This window comes from Coturnix japonica, chromosome 1, assembly GCF_001577835.2.
Source record: "Coturnix japonica isolate 7356 chromosome 1, Coturnix japonica 2.1, whole genome shotgun sequence".
Lineage (NCBI taxonomy): Eukaryota > Metazoa > Chordata > Aves > Galliformes > Phasianidae > Coturnix > Coturnix japonica.
The window spans coordinates 5,404,373-5,427,231 of NC_029516.1; the positions used below are offsets into that span (position 1 = coordinate 5,404,373).

Consider the following 22,859-nt stretch of genomic DNA (forward strand, 5'->3'; position numbering starts at 1 on the left):
TGGACACTGAGGTTACACATTTCTAAGTGGTCTCTCTAAAATATTATTTTAAAAAAAAAAAAGGATAAGTAATCTCTTCAATTTTTATTAACCCTGACTCCATGTTTCTTCCAGAAAACACATTTTTCTGTGCTATGAACAATAACCAACAGAACTATCTGCATCATATCCAACAACAGCATGCAAGTTCTAAGCAGTAAGTATTTTTTAAATGATGCAAAGTTTGTGCCCAAAATCGATGAAAATCATATACTAACTATATTAGTATAATTCTATAAATGCCATTTGCCTTCATAACACTGCGAGCCCATATCACACAAGAATCAAGGCAGAAAAATTAGTTGATTAAAACATGAAGTGCATCGCATGAAATGCTACTTGTCTGTTCTTCAAGAACAAGTGAAAAATCCAAAATTCCTCTGAAATAAAACACAACCAAAGGAGATTTACCATCAGAAACACAAGTAAAGTTGACTTACATATCTGCAATATTTTGGCTGTCAAAAAAAGAATTAAGAGCAGAAAACCAACATTATTTAACAGAGCATTCATATATTTCTGCGCTGTCACAGGTGAATATTTAAATTAGATAAATACCTGTATAAGAAACACTCATAACAGATTTACTGAAACATACCTCTAAAGATAAGTAGCAGGTATACATTTACCAAATTAAGATGTAAAATCCAAATTTTGCTAATTGCCTCCAAATATGGAAAAGACTGGGAGAACTAGAAGAATGTAATCAGTTGAATGCAGGTGTTTCCAGGCACTAAAATAGTTCAGATGATCAAAAGAACAATGGCAGATTCCAAATTAGGCAACATTTCCTTAAAGTTAAGATGTAAGACCTTTATCTCTGACTTAAGACCTTCTCCATCGCTGTAAGGTCTATTAAACTTTCATTTAACAGAAGAAGCCCATCTCAAGATCTTTCTGTACTTTCTTTCCAGGACACCTTGTATCAAAGACAAGAAAAGGCTCTGCATCAAGAAATTCAGAAAAGCAACAGTATGTGACAGCAAAATTCTTTTCACCATCTCTGAATGAAGGGAGAGATTTGTCTACTCTACCTTAGATCTGGCTCCTTGAGAAGACAGAAACTGGAATCATGAAGTTAACTAACTGTGCCATTCAAGAGCCTGCTGTGGACACCCTTTATAGTATTCTAGTTAACCTAGAAAATGTTTATTGTCTTTTCTCCTAAATCTGCTTGAGAATATGTCAAAGTATCTTAAAGGACTGCCTACTGCCTACCCCTCTGAGGGCCCGACAACAAGCAGCATGCTTATCCATTCAGATTTCTGTCTCCATATAGTCACTGGAACATAGATGCCTACCTTGGGTTTTGAGAAGAGCAGGTAATGTCCCATACTGTGAAGGTTGCAATTGCTACGTACACACCATCCTACATAGATCAGTACTTAAAACTAGAAATTAGCAGAGAAAGGCATGAAAAAAAAATCTGTGGTCTGCTTTATGTAAAACAGTCCCAGTGGTGGCAAAGGCATTTAGCTGACATCCAAAATCAGGCTGATCAATACAGCTGTGCTCCTGGAACATCAAATGTTCTGGCAACACACCTTAAGTGTTTTATCAGTGACAAAGTGTTTAATGAAGTCCCTTCTCTCCTCTGTGCTCTGAAGGTAAAAAGGAACTCCTTATTACAGTGGGAGAAGCCATGGAAGAAGCAAGGCAGAGAAGGCTACATTAGATATAAGCAGCCATCTATTTTAAAGTAACAAAAAAATTACCTCTTTTAATACTCTACCACTGTTTATTAGGGCAGGAAAATCCATACAGCCTAATAAATGATGCCAGATGGAAAATTCCACAGAGCTCAATTAGCTCTCTGCTATTCCAGGATGACTGATACTGAAGCAACTGTAAGATGGATATATTTTTTTGATCATTTGTTTTTACTTTAGTCTTAGAGACGTAGTTGTTGCTCAGTGCAAACAAGGCAGCTTCACCTGACCACAGATAACAGCAGAAAAATCAACTAGATTTCCAAGGATTAGGATAAAGTTATTTCATACTTATTTTGTGAGGCTTTCCCAGGATAATTGTAAATGGAAAAAAGAAAAGCACTCACTTCCTCATCTAGCAACAGAATATACTCCACTTTAGCACTGTTTTTCTTATTTTTATTTTACTACTCAACCTTCCTCACTCATGTTGGGAGAAAAAAAAGGACATTCTTAAAGCAACTGATGTTCCTTTAGTTTTCCAAAAGAAAGAAACAACGTGGGTTAAAACAATGACTGTCCTGCCAGTTAGTCATATCAGGACTCACACATAAGAAATATGAAACTATACAAACCACATTCAGCTTCAAGAAGATGTATTCACTATTCACTGACTTTCACTTTTGGCTTCCATAAGATGACTCCCTGTGTCTCACACAAGGTATCCATCCACTTTGCAGCCTTTAACATCACAAACAGCTTCCTTTAACTGTTTTGCTAAGACTCAAAATTCTCAATCAAAATTTCACTTGAAGGCTTTTTACATTCTCCCAAAAGAAAAACCTTAAAACATAAAACAGGAACTGCCTGCATTTATTTATTTACATTTCATTCAAGAAAACTTACAGCAAATTCTGTATTTCCCACAGAAACTCTCACCATAACTCGTGTCTATGTAATTTTCCAAGCTGGAAAAAACATGAATTACATCACATAGTAAACTACAAAATCTCCCATAACTCTTCAGCTACTGCATTTTCAAGTAGAAAACAGACAATCCACACCGGTGACATTTACTTGACTACATCCATAAACTAAAAATAATCTGAGTTTCTGAAAGGCAGAAAAAAATCTTCACTGTTCACATGCAATCACTGATAACTCAGTATTTACATTTTAACAGAGAGCACTCCGATGCACCTATCTTCCTCTACCACTACGAATGGGAATTGAAGCTAAAAGACAAAGTTGTTCATTAACATATTTACTCACATCTAGTCACTGTGATCAAGCATCAGCTGAGACAAGATGTCTAACAAAAGCTGACAACTGAAGAGCAGTGCTGAAAAGTGCAACTTGCTCTGAAGAATAAGAAAATGTTGCAACCTAGCTTAGGAAAATAGAAAGAAGCAGGATGGGAAAGCTGTGATTAGAAAGGGGAAGAAGCAGGATGAGTAGTAATATGAAGAGCTGCAGAGTCACTAAAAAAAATAAGCATGTGACTAGAAGAAATGAGAATGACGAGGAGACAATGAAGAGCAAGACTTAGAACTCTAATCTGGGTAGGAGAAGGCATAATGGAAACTGGGAGAAGAAGCTGAGGTGATGGGAAACAAACACACAGAGTGTCTGACTGAATGTCTAAGAGACAGATCTGGTAAGAACCAGGAGAAACATATATATCTTTTCCTGAAACTCCAGTAGTGCATGCAATAAGGTGCACTGAAACAGAAAAATGAAGTTCCATAATGAAAGAGCTTCAAAAGGAAACTGTCACCAGACTACATAGGCAACCTTTACTCTGACATTTCTTAATTTCTGAAAACTAACCATAACAACTTAAAAGTTAAGGCTGCTTCTGTCTTTTTATTTTTATTTATTTTAAAACAGGTTTCTTTCTCACGTACTATTCTATGAACTGACAAGGATAAAAAAGAACTAAGCATAATCACAACAAAACTCAGTTCTATCCTATACTGAGGATAGCAAAGTGATAGAAAAGATGATAGAATCTCAGTACAGGAAGAAGAGAACCTATAGACATTACTGAAGTAATGTCCTAAGAAACAATACTCACTGCTCTGCAACTGAACACAAAGCATGAACACAAAAGGAAAGCAAAAATGAAGACAATAATTCACCTAAATGCCCAGAGAGGGTGTATCACTTGCAAAGAATTAAAAAACTGGATTGGACCAACTATTTGACCTGATTTATAGCTATCCCAAGCTACAGAATCATTTGTCTTCTCAGACAACAGTATTGCTTCAAATAATCGGAAACTGTGATATTTATACATCAAAGTTATCAGATCAGGAATGTTTTATAGTGCTGAGCCATTAGCTTGTAATCAGTAAACAAAACAATGAGCAAAAAAACCCAGCAAACTCATGGAATGAAGGTTGTTGCTTCTCAACTGTAAAATATTATGGAAGAAATAAGTATGTAGCGATGAAGAGACGACCATTCCCAGTCTTTACCAGAATGAATTAACACTTTAAAAATGGACAAGGTGTAAAAGCCTACAAGTATCTAAATCTGCATCTATGTAAGTATCTTACCAGCTACTGGTAAATCCAATTTTGCTCGTTTCAATTCTGATATAGAATTTTGGAGCTGTTCTATTACATAATCATCTTCATAGAAGAAATCCTTAGCTAGCGTCTCCTGCAGAAATTCTACAAGCTCTTCCATTTGTAATTTCATCAGATGTTCTACACAAGAAGAAAATATTATTATAAATAAAAATATCTTGATTATGAACATAACATTTCAAAAATGAATGTACAATATAAGATGTTTCTGTTGTTAAAATAGAACAAAAAAAGGCCTATTTGTTAAGCAGAAAATAGAATTCTACACTAAAAACCGACAAAATGCATCAGAAATTCACTTGCAAATTAATACAGAAATGCTTTCAATTTAGAACAACGTTTTCCAAAAAGGGGCATCTTCTAAAAGTCACCTGCCTTTGGTCTGCTTACGTTACATCCAAAAGTTTCGTATCTTCATTTTTCAGCCTACATCCCCAACTTACAAAACACTGCTATAGCTCTTTACAATACACATCATTTATTTAAAAGCTTTCAAAAGCAGTAAAACAGTTTAAGATTTGACATTTAAGGTATCCTCATTCACAACTGAATTAACTTCCAATGAAATGGTTATGGCAGTTCAGAACCATTGCTTCAGGCATTATTTGCCACTTCAATTAATTCAGGTCATATTCTGAAAGCCATTTTAGAGTTATCAGATTCTTTCCCATTTTACACAGCTGTAAGGCCATGTTTCCCACATAAACGTTTTGCTTTCAAGGCTGTAACTGCATGCTTATACAGTTTAATAAGGATAAGCTAGTGAGCAAGTGAAGACATCAATTCTGCAAAGAGTTCCACATAGACTTCCAAATTTACATAGAATCAATTGATTTCACTAGGAAAATGCAAAAGTACCACAGGTAAATTGTATCAGACTACAAGGTATCACCCAGAGAAATGTCTAAGGATATTTAGAAGCTAACATTCATTCTCAGAATTGGAACTTCATGTGCTATGAGGGCAGGCACAGATGGGCAGGCATTATGGGCAGGCATAAATGCTTTCGACAATGTTTTTGTTCAAAATTCCAAATCTTAATTTTTTTCAGTTGGAAAAAGATGGAAGAAAAGACCATTCGGTCACACTACTGAAATTCTGAATTTTAATGACATTCTTGGACAGACAGCACTATATAATGAGATATAACACTGGTTGTTCATTGTTGCTGAATTGCTTGCTGATAAGAGTTTCAGGTATTTACAGGCACAAGATATCAGCCTTTTTCTCTCTGGATTCTTTTAACACATTTTAAAAACTTATGGTGGATAGAATGCCATTGACAAAGCATGCAACTAGAACATTTTTGCCCATTTTATAACCAGCAACAAAGCTCAACCCAGCCTGATGTTTAAATAACTTCCTTATTTTTCTGAGTAACTTGCATTAAAACACAAATACAGCAGAACATGCGCTGTTAAATTTGTATGGTGTGACTCTATTTGTCTAATTATTTATGATTAAGTAAATCAAGTATGATTTTGGGGCAACTGTAATACCATCTGGAAGCCCACTGCAAAGATGGTACAACTTTTCTTTGACAATCACTCACGTTAATAAAGGAAGGATTTTGCTCTGCTTGTTCATAAGGAGAGAAAAACACTTGTCATCAATTGCACAAGGCAAAGAGGAAACTAAGATTTTTCACTCAAAATAAGAACAAAGCCTATTTAGCATTCAAGCACTCAAGAGGTTTCTTACTTCTGTGTATCTTCAGAATTGTGTACGACATAGCAGTGAGAACCCGCTCTCCTTCAAGTATGTAGATATCCCATATCCTGAGGCTCAATGTAAAGGGAGTCTGCAATGAAAGAATCAAGAGTGAAAACAGTTTGTTCAAACCCATAATTAAAAACAGAGAAAGAAAATGGAACACACACTCACGCGATCAAGGAAACACTGGAAAAACCATTTTGTGGTGTAAAAGCTAGTGGACATCTCCTGAGAGTCCTGTAAAAAACACAGAATTTTTAAAAATAAACATAAAAATCAAGTAACACTTTATAATATCCATGAAAAAAACATTTTATTCCATAGCCTTGCGGGCAATGAAATCAATATTTTTTGGCTACATGAAATACTTTGTTTTAATCAAACAAACATGATTTCTATCCTTACAGTTTTTCTTCATCAATTTCCAACCTTAAGAAATGCTGCTCTTGTGAGTACTCACCAAATGCTGCTTAAGTTTGGACAAAAACTTATTCAGTATTTTGTCATGATGTTCTTGAAACCTCATCAGTTTCGGAAAACCAGGAATAAAAAAACCTACGAAAAGAAGCCAACCATGAAATGTGTTTATTTACTATAAAGACAGTGACATGTAAAAAAAAGGAGGGGTGGGAGTGGGAAGAAGGGAGAATTCAGAGCTCTGAGGATATTGTTCTTCTATAGACCAATGGATCTGAACAGATATTCATAGCAATATTCTCATGTCCATGTATGGATATGCACATATTTCTGCTTAAGTGACTACAGCAAAACATCACTGCCTTCCCCTAGTGACTATTATTAAGTTAGTAATGGTAGATAACATCAGTCTGAACCGATCCTATGCTTGTCTCCCTGTATGTCTTCAAATCTGAAAAAAAAATCGTGTTTCACTGACTATGAAATCTTCAAACTGTTGCCTATGCAGAGCTCCCTCTCAGGTAGCAAAATCAGACCCACTGATTCAACACAGAATTAATTGATTTAAACTCATTCCTCAAGACACCTAAAATTTTCTGTGATCACTGAGGAGCTCAACGTTCAACACAGCTGTATTTTTATGGCTTTTGATTACTACTAGATGTAGAGATACAGGCTTATGTAAGATTTTCTTAGTCCGTGTTATCATTGCGTAAAGCTCCAAGCAAGTCTTTGATTCTTTATAAATTCAAATTTCTTGTATGACATTGATCCCTGTTTCAGATAACTTTCTTTTTTTCCTCCAAAAAGACAGTGGCTTTGTAGAAGTACAAATAGAACAAAAGCCAACCTGCACACTGGGTTAAGAATACTGTGAACAGGATAGGAAGCTACCACGGTATAAGAATGTCGTAAGGGAAAAGAAGCCAGAGCCTGCTGAGAATTTAATAAAATAAAAACCCCACAACTAATTTCTAGATACTATTTTCTTTTTCAGGTGTTCAAGTATTACAGCTTTGTGAACCACAAGGTCAATAACAAAAGATGCTGGAATTCCTGTTGTTGTTCTATCCCTACAGACATGCAGTATGCACAGGTGATACTAAATCTGACATGGAAAGAGAGAATAAGCAATAATAGCAGTGTAACAACACTGAGAGTGCAGGAAATGCTGTGTGAGGCAAAGAGAAAACCCAGGAACTCAACATTAATGCTTACAGTGTGATTTTTTTTTCTTGTTGTTATTTTTTGTACTATGGATTCCTGTCCTGCCATGTGATAGAATAGCTGCAGTGTTACACATTCTGTATTAGTTTTCCAGTAGTATTTTATTGCTATATAGACATGTACATAATCAGCTTTCAACTAGTTACATGCCTTTAGAGCTAAGTGGAAGGGTAACATCTGATTTTCATTAAGAACTACTTAAAACCACATAGAAAAACAATTATTAAAAAGTATGTGAACTCCGGTAACATCCAATGGCATCCCAGTATAAAGCTCCAATTATGTTTTATACTGAACATACACACATAGCACCATGGTTCCATTTTCAAAAAAATCACAGCCTAAATAATCAGGTTGAAACCTCATATATATACACTAAGTAATGTGACACACCATACCATGCATAGCATGCTTGGGACCAGAGAGAAGTTTCACCAAGGCCCAGAAGGCATCTTCTTCATTCATGTACATTAGGAGTAAAGCTGTGATCTGGCTCATTCCCTGACAGTATCCAACTTCCTGAAAATTACACAGTGAAAAATATTAAAATTAATATTAAAATCCCAAAAGCAAAAACCCCACACCCATGAGCTTATAGCTTTTCTTTGAGTTAGCACAGCAAAGAAGCTGCCTGTCTTGATGGCATGCAGCGTTCCCTAATTATGGCACCACCACAAGCATCTGATTTCTGAACATCTAAAATACTGACAGATAGAAGGGATGATGCTCAACAACTCATCTGAAAAATAACCAGGAACTCTCATTAGAACACTCTACCAATGCACTAAATCAGGTTTAATACTAATGATTTCAATTAATTATAACATCTTATTCCAGAAGGGATGAATTTTCCATTTAGACACACTTGGCTCTGGAGAGGGGAGATATTCTTTTGTCGTCTATTACAATCAAGGCACCCTCTGATAAACATGGCAGTTTTCAGGAGCGACATGAAACTATAAACCTGTTCAAGTTCAGCAGCACACAGAAGGGAGATGTAATTAAACATGAAGGGAAAAGTCCTGTTCCAATGCTAAATCTGAGCAACTCCTCTGCTATTCATTTTGACTTTCATGGCAGGAACCAATTGTCACCATCATTTCACCACTCAGGTAACTCCGTTGGTAAAATATTTAGGAGAATGAATTAATAATTGAATAATCTTTTTCAGATTTAAAAGTTCTTTTCAGGAACTTTGCTCCAGCAATAAAAACAAAGCGTAAGAACTGTGACACATTAAGAAAAAAATATATAAAAACATTAAAGCAAATTAAAACCTCACTGCAATATTCCCTTCATCTGTATTGTAACAGCTGACTTTAAACAATACTTTTCATACAGCTGGCAGACATTAGTCTAATGCTGCACAAAGAATATATGAAGGAGATCCTTCCTTCCAGAGTTTTCTCGGCTGATACTTAAGTAGAATAACCGCTCAATTTCACTTTTACTCACAACTTTGGATATTTTCACATTGAATTGTAAGGAGTTGCTGATGGATGTAAAACGAAAGTTGTTCAAAAGCGATCAGAACAGGCACAGCGAACAAAGGAACAGAGCATAAAACAAAACTAAGTCTGGACCTAATAGTATTTTTAGCATGCAGTCAAAGGACATTACAAAGTAAGCCAGCCCCTAACCCTTATGATGTGTCCAGAAACTCTACTTCAAAAAATCCTCATTCAGGACTACAGTCAAGACCGAATTTAGCACCAGAATGTATTTCAACATATACATTGGAGCACATTTAAAATACAGGGTAAGTGAGGAAGATGCAGCCTTCAAAACCTTCCACTTATTAGAACACTCCAGGTTATTTAGTACCTGCTTACTCCTACATGCACCTTTCTGTAGTTTTTCCTCCCATTATTCAAATGACCTTAATTAGAAGCAAACAATATAATGGAAAGAAATAGCAGTATTATGAAACTCCAGCACAATTCATTATTCTTACTGAACACTATACCTAATCTCAGTTAAACTCTATGTACTGTTCAGTCTGTCCAGTAAGACATTCTTAATCAAGATGCTTTGTTTCAACTTCAGTAGCTGAAAACATATCAGCAGACAAGTCATTTATTTCTCTGTGTTTCCAAAGGTCTCTGAAATGCGTTGTGGGTTTTGGGGGAGGGAGGAAGAGGATAAAGAATTGCAAATAAACTTACAGCACGTTCAGAGAAACTGAACATGAAAGTACACAACTTACCGTATTATATATGGAATATGCAGCTAAAACATGGAATAAAGATTGTTGCCTGGAGAAACAAGAGTGGAGAAAGAAAGTGCTGTAATACTGGGTGTTGTAAAAACAGAAAACATAAACTTAGTTAACTGCATTTTGGGAACTTGTTTCTCCAGTTTCATTTGTCTGGTTCTAAAGAGCAGTGATATGTGCTTCTGATTTCAAATTAACATTATATTTCACACCTTTCTGATTTTTGCTTGCTTAAAGATTACAAAATATATTTAAAACAATCTGAGATGCCAGTGGTGTCAGACCATTATTACAAATAAGAAATTTGAGGCATACACGGAGTATGCATCGAACACTGATTTATTCAGAATGACAAACTTTAAACACACCAAACCTAATTTCTGTTTGCAGAATGCTAACAGCTGTTATTGATTGTAGTAACACAGAAGAGACAAAACGCAAAGCAGGTACAAAGATGTCTTAATCTTGGCACCCAAATTAAAAGCTGCCTTGGTGACTGCTGCTGCCAAACAATCACATATCCAACACCCCATCCTATGCTCAGTCCTTCAGAGCATATCAAACCCTGCAATTCTAGAAGTGAGGTACATACATACATATAAAGACAGCTTAAGTCATCTTGTACCAAGCTGTGAATGTAGCAGGACAAAAATATACAAGTTCCTTCTCAAGTTGGGACATCAAACTAATGGAGAATTCTCATAGGACGTTTTTAAACTCACACCTACTTCCTGTGATTTGCTGGGAAGGGAATTTGGTGCTTATTTTCTGTTGGGAAGGAGGATGCACATTTGGAGAGTTTTAACCAAAATATGATTTTTTTCAGTCTCTTGCAGAAACTGGAGCTTACTTGTTCTAGGTAATTTTAAAAAAAATGTAATATGAAGTACAAGTTATTAATCTTCTTTACTAGGAGAGTGGTTAGGCCCTGGAACAGGCTGCCCAGGGAGGTTGTGGATGACCCGTCCTTGGAGGTGTTCAAGGCCAGGTTGGATGGGGTCCTGGGCAACCTGATCTAGTAATTGTGGAAGTTTTGTGGCCCTGCCAGGCAGGGGCATTGGAACTTCATGATCCTTGAGGTCCCTTCCAACCCAGCTCATTCTGTGATTCTGTAATCTTCAGTCTTATTTTACAAGGACAAAATGAGATTAAACAGTTCAGTTGCAGATACCCATCCATGAGAGCCTTCTGTGATCAGTTATGGGAATTTGAACTATATGAAACCCAACACAAGAGCAAATGTCATTCACAGTATGATATAAAAGTAATGGTAATCTTAGTACGATTTACGATTTTACTATATGGTACCGCTGAAGACTTGTAAAAGAATGACCCCTCAAAAATGTACAGTCCATTGAGAATTCAAACAAGCTATTGATTTACCTGGAAGACTTTATTTCATTGCTATACAGAATGATTTCTCAGCTTTCATCCACATCGCTGGAAATGTATAATGCACATACAGCAATTCCAAGTTCTATTCCAAGTGTGAAATTGGTACAGTCAAAGGCCTTTCTGTACACTCTGCGGACATGCACACAACACAGGCACGGGGAATGAAGCAGGTTCTGCCTGTGTTAACCCCAAACCTATGGGGTAGTGAGCTTCTGCTTAGACTTAAAGTGTGTGGGTTAAATCCAACTGAGGCTCAGATGCAATATAGCCATTTTTGCATGGCACTGTGGCAGTAGCACTGACAGGCAAGGGCACATCAGCTCTGGTGTAGATAGCACAGCACAAACATATCCAAACTATAGTGTCTGCATAGATTAGAGCTCTCAGCTTTGGGAATTTTTGCCTTGTACTCCATCCTGTGTTGCAGCCATCACAGAAATTTCCCATGCCTACTTAGAATTTGTCTGCAAAATACCTAGAGGAATAATAAATGAAAATGTTTCTTTTCTTATCACATTAAAGTCCATAATTCTTTGAGTACTGCTTTTTGAAATTAGCGCACTACTGTAGATGACGTCATGGAAAGAAAGAGACTAAAAATGTTCCCTATCCTTTCCATCAAAGCAGGGTGCTGATGTGGCATGCTAGAAACAATCACAGAATGGCTTAAGTTGAAAGGGACCTTAAAGATCATCCAGTTCCAGCCCCCTGCTGTGGGCTGGTTGCACTGGGTACACTGGTTGGTTGAAAGTAACTATTTTGCTTTGAAACATTAATGGTGACTACCTCTATGTCACACAGACAATTCTGCTTTGAAAGTCTGGAACTCACATTCAACATTCTCTTGCAAATCAAAGAGGTTTGAGGCAAATCAGAAACCAATTACAAAACAAAACTTCTAATTTACTTACTTAACACCATATCTGTCTCGAAACATAATATGATCTCTGTACGTTCGATTTACATCAAGATCAATTTGCCTAATATCTGGTGAAGACCCTCGTGCTTGACATTTCAATTTCTAGAAAAGAATAAAAAACAAGTTACATTTTTTAACCTTCTGTTCCTTATTGTAAACTCATAAAAAGGAGAAACCTACCAAACTGTACACTTAAACTCATGATTTAAAATCTAACATAAAATGGCAACTCAAAAACTCATTCAGAAATAAACGTGTATGTATATATGTATACAAATTCTATACAGTCAAATGAACGTTAACATAGTATAAATGTAAAACGACCAACCGCACAGCACACACTTTTGTGACAACATTCACTGCCAGACCCCTATGTTTCAGCACTTAAAATTTCTAATTGCCATTTTTCATGTAAGTACACGAGTGGAGAAAGACAGCAAGTGAATTTAACTGTTCAGAAACAACTACAGCTCCAGTCTGAACTCTGCAGAAATGACAGAAGGTGGATTTCATGCTTTTGTTGTCTTTTTCTTTAGGCAGAAGAAAAAGTTACATCGCTGCCAGTTTCTATCTAAATACAGATTATGGATGTTTCTGGACACTTCCCTAGTCATTTCCTCTGGCCTTCTGTTTTAACTAATTGAATGGTAGAATAGCTCAGGAAGCCTGCAGTGGTTGGACTGCCTTCTTACTTTTCACACCTGAAGTAATTTTTTCTTGACATTCACTCATTCATTCTTGATTCTGTCCCTAAAAGTGAAGTATGTGAGACACTTCCATCTGTATTTAATATGGTATTTTCAAAACATTATGTTGGTAAAGGCACTTTTATAGAATATCATGGGTATTCATAAGGTAGAATTGTACTGCTTCTGGTTGCAAGAAAACATAAGTTTGAAGTACTGACATCCAGAGTTTTCTCTTCCAGTCAGAAAAGAAGAGATAAGAAAGTTTTTAGATGGTTTGAGGACCCAAAGCCCATGATTTATCTGAACTACAGGAAAATTAGTACCCTGAGTCCTAGTCATGATGAGAGCCTCTAGACTGGGCACCTGGAGTCTTGGAATCAGAAATATTAACTAAGAACTGGTAACTTCCTTGCACCAAGGACTGCAAGAAGCTGTTTCACCTCCCTCAAAAAACAGGCATCTTCCTTCTAACTTTCATGTGTGCGATTTGTAAGTGAGAATTATTATGAGCATTAATATAATTTCAGGAAATGGGAAAAGTGGAAAGCAATTAAATGAGCTTACTGCAAATAAACAAGCTAGGATTATGATGGAAGGAACTCTTTCTACTACCATATTTGAATTACAAAGACACTTTTTTGTTTTGCACTAAATGGCATCAATAATCTCTTAATATGAATTAACATTTTTAAATGCTTTTAGTTATACTCAGTATTCTTTCCCACAACTACATTACTCAGCATTAATTCCATTCTGTCCTTTCTGGATTTGCCTCTAGTCTCTCTTATGAAGTTAAAACAAAATCTAATAGTCAGACAGAACATCCTGTCAGACTGAGGAGTGATAAAAAATTCAATAAGAAGATCACAGAGACCAAAATTTAGATAACATCAATGCCAACATCGATCTTCTTTCATGACCTTACAAGATTCCATGTCTGCTCAGATCCAAAGCGTTGGCTCCTGAAGAGTGCCATAAAAATCAAACCTATGCATTTCCTTGAAATTCTGGACATTTTTTTCTTAAAAGGCAGTGAACATTTCAGTTCCAGTGGGAAAAAAATTAAATACTCTACAATGTTATCTTACCTTTCTGTTAGCTATGCTGTCTTCCTATAATCTCCTAGCACAGAAAGATTGATAGGAAAAGACAGCATGACAAGATTCAGTTCCCCTTCTGCCTAACTTACTGGCCTGCATACAAACCTCAGTCTACAGTTTGGGATCTGAAGTTGAGCTCAGATGACAATCAGCACATCCACAGAAAAAGCAGAGTTAGAGAAAAAAGTTTAGAGGAACATGACCAGAATAATTCAAAGATGGCTTTAACTGCTACCCAGCGTGTGGGTGGGGACTGAGGTCTAACACTTTTTCTTTGCACGCTAAGTAGGAATAGGCTTAAGTGGTCAATTTTTGCCTGCAGCTTTCTGTGGGTAATACATTGGTATTAGTTACACCTCTGAGAATACAACAAACTAAATGACAGTACTTTGTAACAGGTATCTACGCTTCAACCTGGAGATAACACAGCATAAAGTTTGCCAACTTGCTCTCCCAGAGGCCCTCTTGGCTTTAACAAAATGGAGAAGGCGACGATTCCTCACCCCCTTGAGAACACTACAGAGTCCTCTTACTGATATTCAGCTGATATGGCACTTCCTTAATAGAAATTTCTCAAAGAAGAGTTGTCGTTTCAGAGGAGAAGGGTTTTGTCTTATGTTGTTTCACTCTGCTTTTAAGGGGGCTTTAACAAGGATTTAGGAATGAGAAAAGAAGAGGAAAGATCAAACTAATTACATCAGTACCAGAACCAAAAGATAAGCTGGTAAAGTGCTTTCCAGTACATGGGAAAAAAAAGGAAAGAAAAAAAAGAAACAGTGAAGTTCAAAGTAATTTGTAATCTTTTGTGTTTTTATTTTAATTTTAGAATTAAGTGGAAATTCTAACAACTCACACTGTACAAGTCTTTCATTTCTTCTTTCATTTTAGGGACATCAAGTAGTAAAGACCAAACTTGCCCTCTGAACTGCAGCGGTATTCCTTTATAAATTCTCCTGTGAAACTGTAAAAAGAAAAGAAAACATAAATGCATCACAATTCACAAAGTTCTGAATAAAAGAAATGGTGAGACAAAATGTGCTAAAGACAAAAAGGCAATTTTGTCATTATCCTGGCAAAGGGACGACAGGCTGGGGACAAACCATCTCAGTCTCTTAAGATCCAGCGATACCTGCATTGATGGAATCAGCAAAGGAACAAAGAACAAAATGAACACAAAGGCAATGCTTACAAATCAAGATTTCAGTAAGTCAGAAGGCCTATCGAAATTGTAATGCCTTTGCTATGTAGTATTTATTCTAAAAGTACTGGAAAGAGAACTCTAAATTTGATAATACACATGGAAAAACAGATTCTTAGCAACACAAGGTTTCAGGACAGGCCACAAATAACTCACTGTAATTATAAATGGGAATGGTGAAAGGTAATTTAAGGAATGGTTAAAGGGCTGATAATAGCAGAACTAGGGGAAATGGTTTTAAGTTGAAGGAGGGAAGATTTAGGTTGGATGTTAGGGGAAAGTTCTTTACTAGAAGGGTGGTTAGGTCCTGGAACAGGCTGCCCAGTGAGGTTGTGGATGCCCCGTCCTTGGAGGTGTTCAAGACCAGGTTGGACGGGGCCCTGGGCAACCTGATCTAGTAAATGTGTATGTTTGGTGGCCCTGCTAGGCAGGGGGGTTGGAACTACATGATCCTTGAGGTCCCTTCCAACCCGGGTAATTCTGTGATTCTGTGTGTGTGTGATTCTGTAATCAGCAGTACTGCAAAGCTCTAAAAACTAACAGTACAAAAATGCATTGCTGATTTTTGCATTCTTGTAAAACAGCAATGTATGTATGTGTATCATGAGCGTGAGCTTGCTGCAAACACAGGAAATGCCACAAACTAAAGACTTCAGACCATATTTCTGAATTAACAAACAAATGTTTAAATATGCATTTAGGAAAAAAGTGTTTGCACAAGAACAACACACAAAAGATATTCCAGCTATAACTTCTAAGACTACAGAATGACTTTACAACACCACATAGAATCCTTGGCTGTGAAACTGAACATCAAATGCTCTGTTCCTGACACAGTCTATACTGACACACACAGCTTGTATTAGAAATGGGTCAGAAGGGGACAAATCAGTACCTGTGCAAAGCTAGAGTAGTTACATAAACTATCTCATGTCACTGCTCTTCCATTTTGATTCAGTGGCTTGATTCTCACTGGGTTTATTTGAGAAATCAGGAGCACTGACAGCTGTCTTCCTAGCTTCTCTTCTGATTTGCATTTCTTTTTACTGCAGCATTTAGGAGCACAAACATCTTTTAAGCAGAGAAGGACAGACTTCTTGTTTTCAGTCTTGGCTTTATGCAGCTGGGAGAGACCCAAGGTAAGCAAAGCCTCAGACAGTCAAACCTTACTCACTCTTTTTTTAGCCACACACAAAGAAAAGGTTATCTTCTTGAAAACATTGCTGAGCAAAGGAAAATCAGAGAACTCAGAAAACAAAGGTATCTCCAGGCCAGAGAAAAACCATGTCTGGATGTAAGAATGCCTCTCTCTTACACAGGTATTTTATGGTCATCTAAGGGAAACACAACCTGGTAAGGTTACATATCTTTTCTGTTCCTTATTCATTTGTACAAGATAGATCCTGGAGGCGACCCACACAGGAAACATCAGATGTGGCCCTTTTAAGGAAACTTTGGTGCTTTAACGCTGTTAAAATTGTTAAAGTAGCAGAATGTCCAGCAGGAGCATAACAACACCACTCCAGCTTTTTCCTGCAAGCATGAAGAAGAAGCCACAGTGCTACAAAGCAGACTTCTACAGATGCACGTCCAGACTTCAGCTTGCGCTGGGGATTTCAGTGTACGTCAACCCAGACACAAGGGTAACTGCTTGAGAGAAAGGATAATTCAGTCTTTTGAAAGCCAAACAGCACCAATTGCAGTGGTGTCATTCTGCAAAAAGATTAGCCTGTCTATTGGAAACCAGAACGAGCTAAATTTGCCAACCTTATCTGCTAACCTGAAAGGAGTGTTACAAGTCCCCAGTGACATTTAGCTGTATTCCTCAGGCCCACACTACAATAGTGTATCTTGATAACAAGGCTTTTTGCCAGACCACTATCATTTTGTGACTCATTACCAAATGTCTCCAACAACTGTCAGGTTGCTAGTGAACAGAATAGGATGAAAAAGAAATTCTCAAGAAGAGTTTTGTTCTAAAAGAATATTTTGGGAGATGGTTGGGTAGATTTTGAAGGCCAGAAATAAGGATGCTATTCCCAAAGCTAGGGACTTCCACTGTCTGACAGATATAAGATGAGACTCTTTCATGGCACAGGCTCCATTATACAAACAACCCGGAAACAAGCATTAATAAGTTTTTTATGTAAGAGCAAACCACACTGCAGCACTGTGTCTCAGGGCCAGAGGGGGAGGAAATACAAGCTTCAGAGCAAAACTCGTATCTCACCATCATTCAGTCATCAAACAGTTAAAGGACATACCAATGAACAAACTGATTATTAACCAACTGAAGATCTGTACCATACGCACCATACTACTGCCCTCTGCTGTCTTTTATTTCTATGTAAGTTTAATTTACGTTGAGAACTGAAGGCTAAGTCTATATACTTGCAGAACCCTAATCAAGTCTCTGCTTCCTCTGAATTAAAAATTAAAATAAGTAATAGAACATTCAGCAAGATACTTTATTTCATCTCTCTGGAGGTAGAAGAAAAAGCAAACAGTCTTCAACAAATTCATTAAAATTAAGGCTTTCTTAAGATAGTAGCTCAAAACAAAATACAAGCATATTATCTTGCAATTCAGATAAGCGTTCAGTGAAAACAAGAGTCATAAAGAGAGTGCTGCTGTGCTGCCTGGAATGCTTCCATCATTAGAGGACACTGAGGTAAATGTAGTTCTGTCTACTGAGGATATCTATGTGAACACAACTTTAAAACATAGGTTCAAATTCTTTGTCACATCGAAGCTAATATTAAGCTAAAGACACCCACTATAAACTCTTAAAATTATCACTCATGTTGCCGATTCTGGTAGATAGGACACTAGGACATGCGTGGTGAGGATCCATTACTTTGAATCCAAAGGAGCTGCTCATGCAAAAAGAAACTGGTGCTGCATATTGTACTTTCCCACTGTGATACTAGAGAATATACACAATACATTTTTTAAAGTTTATAAAGAAAAGAGAAATGATTAAACAAAATGACTACTGGATTTGAAATACCCCAAATCATAGCCATCATCTCAAATAAAGATGATGTTATCATCCAATGTTCGATATGGCCTCTATGCAAAAATAACTGGAAAGTCTACAACTGCCCCTTTATTCCTATACCCCAGACTTTAAAGCTCATAATCCCGTGGGTATCTGGACAAGAAATGAGGCCACCACCACACAGTTCAAGTTCAGTTCAGGTTTAAGAGCAGGGCCTGTCATTCTGGCTTCTGCCAGATAGAAAACTGGCTTTCCTGAAGATAAAACTTCTTCAGTTATGCTAGGAAGAGCTGCACATGACGCAGAGGGACTCTGCCACCTCAAAAAGAATCAGTGATGAGAAGCATCCGAATTAAAATCTGAAGGCCCACAAGAAAATATATTTATAATGAAAAGAAAATATATTTATAAAGGCTGCTGCCTTTAGAGGTTCTTCAGCTTCCATGGATTGCATAAAAGGAAGAAAAAGCACAAATTCAAGAGCTGCTAGATCTCATTCAAAAAAATCTGAGGAATGCAAAGAGGGTTCTTCATTAAGGCTCTGTGTTCAGACTCCAAACTAAGTGGAGACTTGATTATTATATTCTGTGTGAATGCCAGAACAGCTGGAAATTGCCAGCTACCCTGATTGTTTCAATTCTTCCTTTTTCTCTCAATTTAAGTGACTTCAGTCACAGCTAGATGAAGGTAGACAGCAAAAGACAGAAGTGCTTTAGTTGAAATACTCAAATGGGAATGTAACAGTTTTATTTAATCTTTTATGAAAGTTATGATCATACTAAGCAGGAAAGATTCAATATCCATGGTGGTTGATAGTACCCTGGGCTATTAAGCACTAGAATACAAATAGAAAATAAAAGCATAAGCTAGAGAAATACAACAATGAAAGACAAACTCTGCTACTCTCTGGTACTTCCTGCATAAGAAATGACTGATGGGGAGATGAAGGCTTTGTGTGATTGATATTTGTCAAAACAAAGACACAAAGACAGGTCCGCATTTCAGAGGCTGGTGTCTGTAAGAATTACGATCACTCCACAGAAAAGATGTGTAATGATCACACAGGAAGCAAGGAGCTCACAGTTATGAAGATGAGCATGTGCTTACTTCCATTATGTCTTCATTCATTACATATAATTTATTGCTCAAAGACAGAAGAGACTGACACTTTTCCGGTTCAGCCTTTCTCCAGTTTGTTGTGGTCACAGGCTGCTGCCCTCCCCCTACATTTTTGTTGTGAAACTTTAAAGCACAGAAGTTCTAATGGGAAAGCAAGATGAAGTCCCCAGAGTTCCCACTTCTCCTGAGATATTCTTCTGCAATAAAGATTAAGGGAAGATGTAAATTGAAGCATCTCACACACACGTACAAACACATCAGTGCGCGAATATCTTCTCATTAATTCTCCTTGCAAAGTTAAGAAGGAAAGAATTAAGGAAGCAGCCTCCAGGCAGCTCTGCATAAGAGAATTAAAAGAAAACTGTATTCTGCAGTTAGGTATATGACAGCTTTGGATAATGTAATCAATAGCACAGATTCATTTATAGTATATGTATGATATGAACAGGTTCCTTCAAGCCCAAACTAACATAGTTATGAAGGCTCGTTACAAAAGGGCTTTCTGAAGTCCAATACTTTGTAATACCTGCTCCAACCCTGAGACCACTATTTTCTCTGCCTCTTCATCTCTCAAGTATGCCATTTCCAAAACCAAGCCAGTATTACAATTATAATCTGTAACTATAAAACTATTACTGTTCTTTTCGTCCTTGCAGCAATGTCTCTTTCAGTGCCATTTCCAAATAGCTGTGATTTCAGGAGCAGTCTGACTGCACAGAAACCATGGGAATGTCAGGTGAAGTGAATCCTTTAATGACAGGCTGTTTGGGGTTATTTTCAGTAATTTGCTCCTCTAGTGTTAACCATGTTATCCAATCAAGTGAAGACAAAGCAAGAGTCAGGAACTGTTCTTGCAACTCACAACTTACTACTTCTGCTCGTCAAAAAATGAGGCTGGAAATTGGTGCATTCTTCCAACATATTGAAGTAAAAACTGTCTTCATTTGCGAACTCTATACAATCATAAGAAAATCACTTTCCATAAAGAGAAGCAGCAAATAATGTCTGATTTTCCACTGCATGCTGGCGGGGAGGAGGGGTTTGATTCTATATTGTTTATGTTCTGATGCAAGAAAATAACAAAAATATCCCTGTTTGAAAATATGTCATGTACTTTATCAGGGCCCAACGACCAGTGAAAATTCCTAGCCTGAAGCAAACTTTATACCCTTCACAAACATACTGAATTATTCCTGCCACTATTTATAGTTCAGTCTATAATTTGTTACATGAACAATGAGCTCTTTCTGTTCAGCTGATCTGCTTTACCTTCCACATGCCTGGTGAAGAGGATCATTCAGTTAAATCAATGAACAACGGACTGATGTCACTGGCAGCTGAAAAGGAAGACCACTGCTTCTCCAACAATGCAGAGCTGTTTGTGTTTCCTGAAGGGTGATATTTGACATACTCACTGCAAACTAGGTTGCTGTTCTACAGCTTTGTTTTTTGAGCATCCCTTTGATTTGTGAACATATCTTCAGATCAGTCAGTCACCTCAATAAAGAAACAAAGCCAGACGTGCTATGAACAGAAAGAATAAGAAAAGCTTTGGGAAAGAAGTTAACTTCTTATGCATTCGCTTTGGATTTAAAAAGTGATACCCTGAAAGACAGCAACAATTGCTTTTGGTATGTTTAAGAAAAGCAAAGGAAGGCTCTAAGTAGCCTCAAAAACAAAAGACTGCAGACATGAGTAGGGGACAAGTAAATTCCTTCCTGTCTCAATAGTACTATCTCCTATTTCTCTGCTTATCATTGTAACAGATATCCTTGTCTCAATCTATCCAACTGAAGTCTTTCCATTTTGCAAAGAATAACTTAGCGAAACAACTGGATGTAAGGGAGCAAGCTAACTCTGTAGGACATTCATCCAAGCAGTAACCTGGAATGTGGAAAAGTTATCCTCTGTCCTCAGCAAAACACAGGCACATCAGCATCGCCAGAATCCCCTCAACAAAATATAAGTTTAAACAGATCTAAGATGGCCAAGACTACATTTACTGCAAAGAAAATATGCACAAGCCCCACTTACCTTTTAAAGTGAGTAAAAACACTTGCTGCTTAATGGCATGCCTAACATTGCTAGACTTCTGTTACCCACAAACCATTACTCGTTGTCCAAGTAGGTTCAAAATAATTCTGTAACTAAAAATCTCCAAAGCAGTGCCAAGAGCCTTAACAGGTAATTCATTTACTTAAAAAATCACCTGTACCTTCACACAGAAAATCATTTTACTCCTTTTATCTGTTTATTTCTTTAAATCAAGAAATGTTGTAGCACTGTTGGGCACGGTTATATAGCTGCAAGCATATTTCAAGGATTTATCCCTGAATGATTCTTCCATATTGATCTCAAGACAAAAGCCCATCTAGCCAGAAGGTATTCTATTAAGAAGCAGATCTCATCCATACTATCAAAAAATGGCTTCTCTTGGAGACTATGAAGGGAGTTGCATGTTATATAATGAGGTAAAAAAAAATAAGGACTTATCCCACGGAGGACAAGGCACAGAAAAGCTTCCCGTACTTTTAACTTGAAAACTCACTCAATGAAATTCTCCTCTTAGCAAAGAAACCATGCGTTCTGTGATATTCTGAAGATATCTTTGCTGGCAAGCACGATAATTTAAACATCAAACTATATGCCCCATGTTATGACTAATCAGTTTCCTTGGAGAGTTATGTAAACTTAGGTTGCAAAAACATTAAGAAAAACAGAAAACAGAAACCACTGAAGATTAGTTAATAAAAAAAAAAAATCCTCAGATATAAGTACCTCAAAAGAACAGCTTTACATTTAAGTATGTTGAATGTATTATGGTTTTTTGGAAGAAAAAAACAGTTTTCTTTCCACGTGTAATTTTTCTGATCAAATATAAACATAATTTAAGGTTATACATTCATTCAAAAGTAATAACTAACAAAAAAGGATGCTTAACTTTACCTTTTCAGTATTCTTGTATTTTTCCCAGCTTTTCAGCATCTTAAGCCATTTTGTGGTTCTTTCAATTTCAAGGTGTTTTTGCTGAAAATAAATTACAGTATGTTAATCTTCTCAAAATGAACACAGTTAAAATTATTTATTTAATGTATTTCTGAAAACACTGAGAAAAAAGTTAAGTGCAACGTTTACAGAAGTTTCTTCTCTACAAATTAAAAAAAAAGTCATTTTGATCTGTTTTCACACTGATTGATTTTTCAGGCAAATAATTTCTGTTGCATACATTTTAAGTTTGCTGACTCTGCAGAGATATCTGTCCTTAAGCAGACTAACCTAACACACAATTAGCTACTGCTTTCCAGCAGCCATACAAACCATCCCTTCCTAAAAGGCACAACTTAAAAATGCACTATGTACCCTGAAAGAAACAAACTGGTTTACTTCCACTGATGCAGCAAACCAGTATATGTTGACCTCAGTAACAATTAATAAGCTTTAAATAAAGCACATGCGTGAGTATACGCAAGAAAATGTATGGCAGCAAAAATGGGACTATTTCTGGTCTTGAAAAGCAATAAAGTTTTGCTATACTTCACTGTTGGAGGGATTACTGACAAGAATATTTCAGCAATAAAAGTATA

At 36.8% G+C, this 22,859-nt stretch overlaps 1 protein-coding gene across 4 annotated transcripts in view; it reads right to left on the bottom strand.

Moving 5' to 3' along the window:
• The window catches only part of USP6NL (USP6 N-terminal like), a 95,876-nt gene that overhangs the window by 8,867 nt on the left and 64,150 nt on the right, over positions 1-22,859 (bottom strand). For all 4 annotated transcript variants that reach the window (XM_015868879.2, XM_015869134.1, XM_015868955.2 and 1 more), the window contains 9 exons: positions 22,222-22,302; positions 14,811-14,918; positions 12,161-12,270; positions 9,846-9,894; positions 8,038-8,158; positions 6,456-6,550; positions 6,167-6,232; positions 5,984-6,083; positions 4,250-4,402 (listed from right to left, as the gene is read on the bottom strand). In XM_015868879.2, coding sequence (XP_015724365.1) covers positions 4,250-4,402; positions 5,984-6,083; positions 6,167-6,232; positions 6,456-6,550; positions 8,038-8,158; positions 9,846-9,894; positions 12,161-12,270; positions 14,811-14,918; positions 22,222-22,302 — 883 coding nt within the window. The remainder of the gene's footprint in view (positions 1-4,249; positions 4,403-5,983; positions 6,084-6,166; positions 6,233-6,455; positions 6,551-8,037; positions 8,159-9,845; positions 9,895-12,160; positions 12,271-14,810; positions 14,919-22,221; positions 22,303-22,859) is intronic.